The sequence below is a fragment of the Austrofundulus limnaeus genome, unplaced genomic scaffold, assembly GCF_001266775.1.
Source record: "Austrofundulus limnaeus strain Quisiro unplaced genomic scaffold, Austrofundulus_limnaeus-1.0 Scaffold133, whole genome shotgun sequence".
NCBI classification, from domain to species: Eukaryota; Metazoa; Chordata; class Actinopteri; order Cyprinodontiformes; family Rivulidae; genus Austrofundulus; species Austrofundulus limnaeus.
The window spans coordinates 273,635-277,160 of record NW_013952535.1 but is presented as its reverse complement, the minus strand read 5'-3'; the positions used below and the strand labels follow the sequence as shown (position 1 = coordinate 277,160).

At 40.6% G+C, this 3,526-nt stretch overlaps 1 protein-coding gene across 3 annotated transcripts in view; it reads right to left on the bottom strand.

Moving 5' to 3' along the window:
- Positions 1-3,526, bottom strand: part of LOC106522615 (rho-associated protein kinase 2) — a gene marked incomplete at its 5' end in the record, with an annotated part of 49,641 nt that overhangs the window by 36,754 nt on the left and 9,361 nt on the right. For all 3 annotated transcript variants that reach the window (XR_001310804.1, XR_001310805.1, XM_014015687.1), the window contains 1 exon segment: positions 1,827-1,986. Coding sequence is in view for 1 of the 3 variants with exons in the window: in XM_014015687.1 (XP_013871141.1) it covers positions 1,827-1,986 (160 nt within the window).

Genomic DNA, 3,526 nt, shown 5'->3' with positions numbered 1-3,526 from the left:
TTCCAGTGAAATATATTTATGTTTGTGGTTGTAATGTGACAAAATATGGAAAAGTTCAAGGGGTATGAATACTTTTGCAAACCACTGTATAAGGATAAATATAACTGACCCTTTTTGATTGGTTTTACTACACTTCAATAAAAAAACAACAACAAAACCGTGAATACTCAAAACACACAAAAAGCCTAAAATAAATGGCAACAATTTGTCAAAAATCCCCACACTATTTCAAAACACACACAATAAAACCACATTTAAAAACAAAACTCAAAAAAAAAAACCAACGTTTCAGAGAACACATCATCAACACTGAAGTGTTTCACAAAACCCATCCCTGGTATGCTGGGAAAATAAATGATGGTATAAAAACTGTTCCTGTAAAAACCGTCAAGAAGCTGTGGGCTCTGTGGTCGTTATACAGACACACAACACAGAAATTTATTGGTTCCCAGAAAACATTCACTGTTACATTTTTTATAACATGGCTGTATAAAGTTAGTGTGAGGGTTGAGATTTTTCCTAACATAAACTATGCTGGCCCAAAGGTGCAAAGCAAAGACATTGCAAAAATCCTTCAAAAAGTGAGAGTGACTACTTTAAAATAAAAACTTTACATACAATAAACACTCATATACTATATATCAGTTAGAGTGTTTACAAAGCATACAGATGTTGTTTTGTGAAATGTTGAAAACTCACATTTGGGTTAAAGAGCGATGTCAAGTTGTTATAGAAGCAAAGCACACAAAATAGCAGGACAATGAATTGCTGTGGCAGACTTAAAGGGGATATATTATACAAAATCCACTTTTTTAGTTGTAAAATATGTTTTATTGTGTATTTGGAGTCTCTAAGAGTGTAGAAAATTTAAATTTAGTTTCTATCTTTAAAGATATCTTTATATTCTGTCTGGGTCAAATTTAACCTGCTCAGTTTTCTCTATTTTCAATGACGTTTTCTGAATTATTACATCACAGAATTTGCGATACAACTTCTAAATAAGGTCTGAACTTACAAACTATAATACAATGGTCTTCATTCTCCTCTGGTTCTGGGTCAAACTGGTTCTGGGTCAGACTCTGGCTCCAATGGACAAGTCTTCCCTTGTTGAAGTCTTTTAAAACATTTGTAAATAAAATGTTTGTGCGCTGCTGTATTAACCCCTCTAGAATGGACCGCTCTGGAAGCTGGAAGGGGGGCGGGGTGCAAAGCGCCTTCTCTGGATTTAAAGAGACAGCCTCAAAATGAGTTGATCTGAGACACGCCTCAGAAAATGGGTGGGGCTTGTGGAGTTACAATAAGGAGGAATTCAGACCATAGCATTGCAGTTCCACTTTATATAGAGTCCAACTGAATTATTTAAATGTGAAAAATGATTCAAAAGCATCGTAAGTCTCCTTTAAGTCATCTACATGTTTATTATGGTCTGAGTTTTTACAAATTATTACTCAGACAAAAAAATTAAACAAACTAAACCCTTTAGGAACTCATTGAAGCCAAACTCCCAACACTTTCCCCCCCGATTTGGTTAAAGGTGGGATAGGAAGAGGACTAATCAAAACACAAGAGGTGCGGTAAAGGGAGCAGTATGTGACTCAAACAGTGATACAGTGTCTGACTGGTGCACAGAAATGACATTATTATGGAGTCTTTCTCCTCATCTGTAGACATAGTCTTGTTTTTATCTGTAATAATATCTATACTTGTAAATAAATTAAAGATAACCCAAACATGATATTGACAAATGGCAAAAAAGGAAAAAAAACAATAATAATAATAATAATAATAATAATAATAATAATAATAATAATAATAAAAAGACTTACTGATCTTCTTTGAAATAGGTGAAGCCAATAAAAGGTAACTGGTTGCCCACGAACGCTTTAGGTGGAGGAAAGGTCTCCGCATCTCCTTTTTCCACCTCTATGTCATCAAAGTTACTCGTGTCTATGTCACTGTGGAGCTCCGGCACAACTGGGGCCACAGCTGGAAGTCAGAAACACAGAGGAAGAGGATGATCAGGAGGTGCTGCTGATAAAATAAAACCCCCTCTTGTCCTGCAGGTATTTAAATCCAAAACCCTTTCAGCACTGACAGCGTTGTCACCAGTTTGAGCAGACTCCCTCCCAGCCAACTTTGGCACCGCCTTCAGAAGGTTTTCTACAGGTTGGCGTGAGCGCGACACCACTCCTTTTCCCACACAGTGCTCGCTTTGTGCCCCACGCACACAGTTGCCTTTCACAAATGAAGCCTGACCACGCCAGCAGAGATTGCTCCTTCTGCTCTCTTTTCATAAGAGCAAGCACACTTAAAAAATACTACACAACATGTGGACAAAAAGTCTGTAAAGGGGCCAATCAGATAAAACGAAGCTGGTCTTTTACTCTATAAAAAGATCCCAATTAAGAATAAAAAGCAGCTATTATGTATCGAGCTGCTCAGGCCAGTGTGATTCTGGCTCGGAGCAAAGAGCTCATTACTGTTAGGTTAAGACTCAGCGTGACAAATCTGACCCGCAGATGGGAGAGAAAATACAGGGAGTCATCGGAACAAACGGAGGGGGAGTCAAAGAGGAGAAAATGAAAAAAGAGAAGCCAAAGTGTGGTGAGACAGAACGAGACATGGATGCCCTTGTGGCCTGACTTCCCAGAATGCTCTCTGATAGTGGGAGACTAATGACAGGCAGCCGAGGCCACAGTGAGAACCAAGGAGCGGGAGAGAACCTTCGAATCGGGGCGCCCCTCTCATTAGACCAGGCCACATGGGCTGCCCCGCCTGCCGCTGCGGGGGATTCATCTTCCAATTCCATCCATCCATCCATCCATCCATCCATCCATCCATCCATCCATCCATCCATCCATCCATCCATCCATCCATCCACAGCTCTGCAGGACGCAAGAAATGCGGCAAGTTTATGTTTGGAATGCGTGTTTGTGTGCATGTGTGTGTACATGTATTTACTACATCGTGGGGACCATTTTCCAGACAAACACAGCCTTGTGGGGACCCGATGCTCCACATGGAGAAGAAAGCCTGATCCCCAGGGGTACCGAGGCCGATTTTGGGTGGGGGGTTAGGTTTAGGGTAAAGGGTCAGTATTAGGCTTTAGAAATGACCAGTAAATGAATGGAAGTCAATGCAAAATCCCAACAAGAATAGCAAAACCAACATGTGTGTGTAAGTGGATGGGTTTTTCCTACAATGTGGGGACAATTTTCCCCAAAAAAAGCAGCCTCGTGGAGACAGAAGTGAATTGTGGGGGCCAATGCCAGGTCCCCACGGGTCCAAATGCAAATTACGGGTGTGGAGTCAGGTTTAGGACCAAGGTTTAGGTTAGTTTTAGGGTCAGAAAGGTACCTGTCAGTTTTATTTAGGGTATATAGTCTACGATTATGATATAAAGTCTAAAAAATAATGAATGGAAGAGATTGGAAGGTCCCCACGGGGTTCAAGAACAAACGTGTGTGTGTGTGTGTGTGTGTGTGTGTGTGTGTGTGTGTGTGTGTGTGTGTGTGTGTGTGTGTGT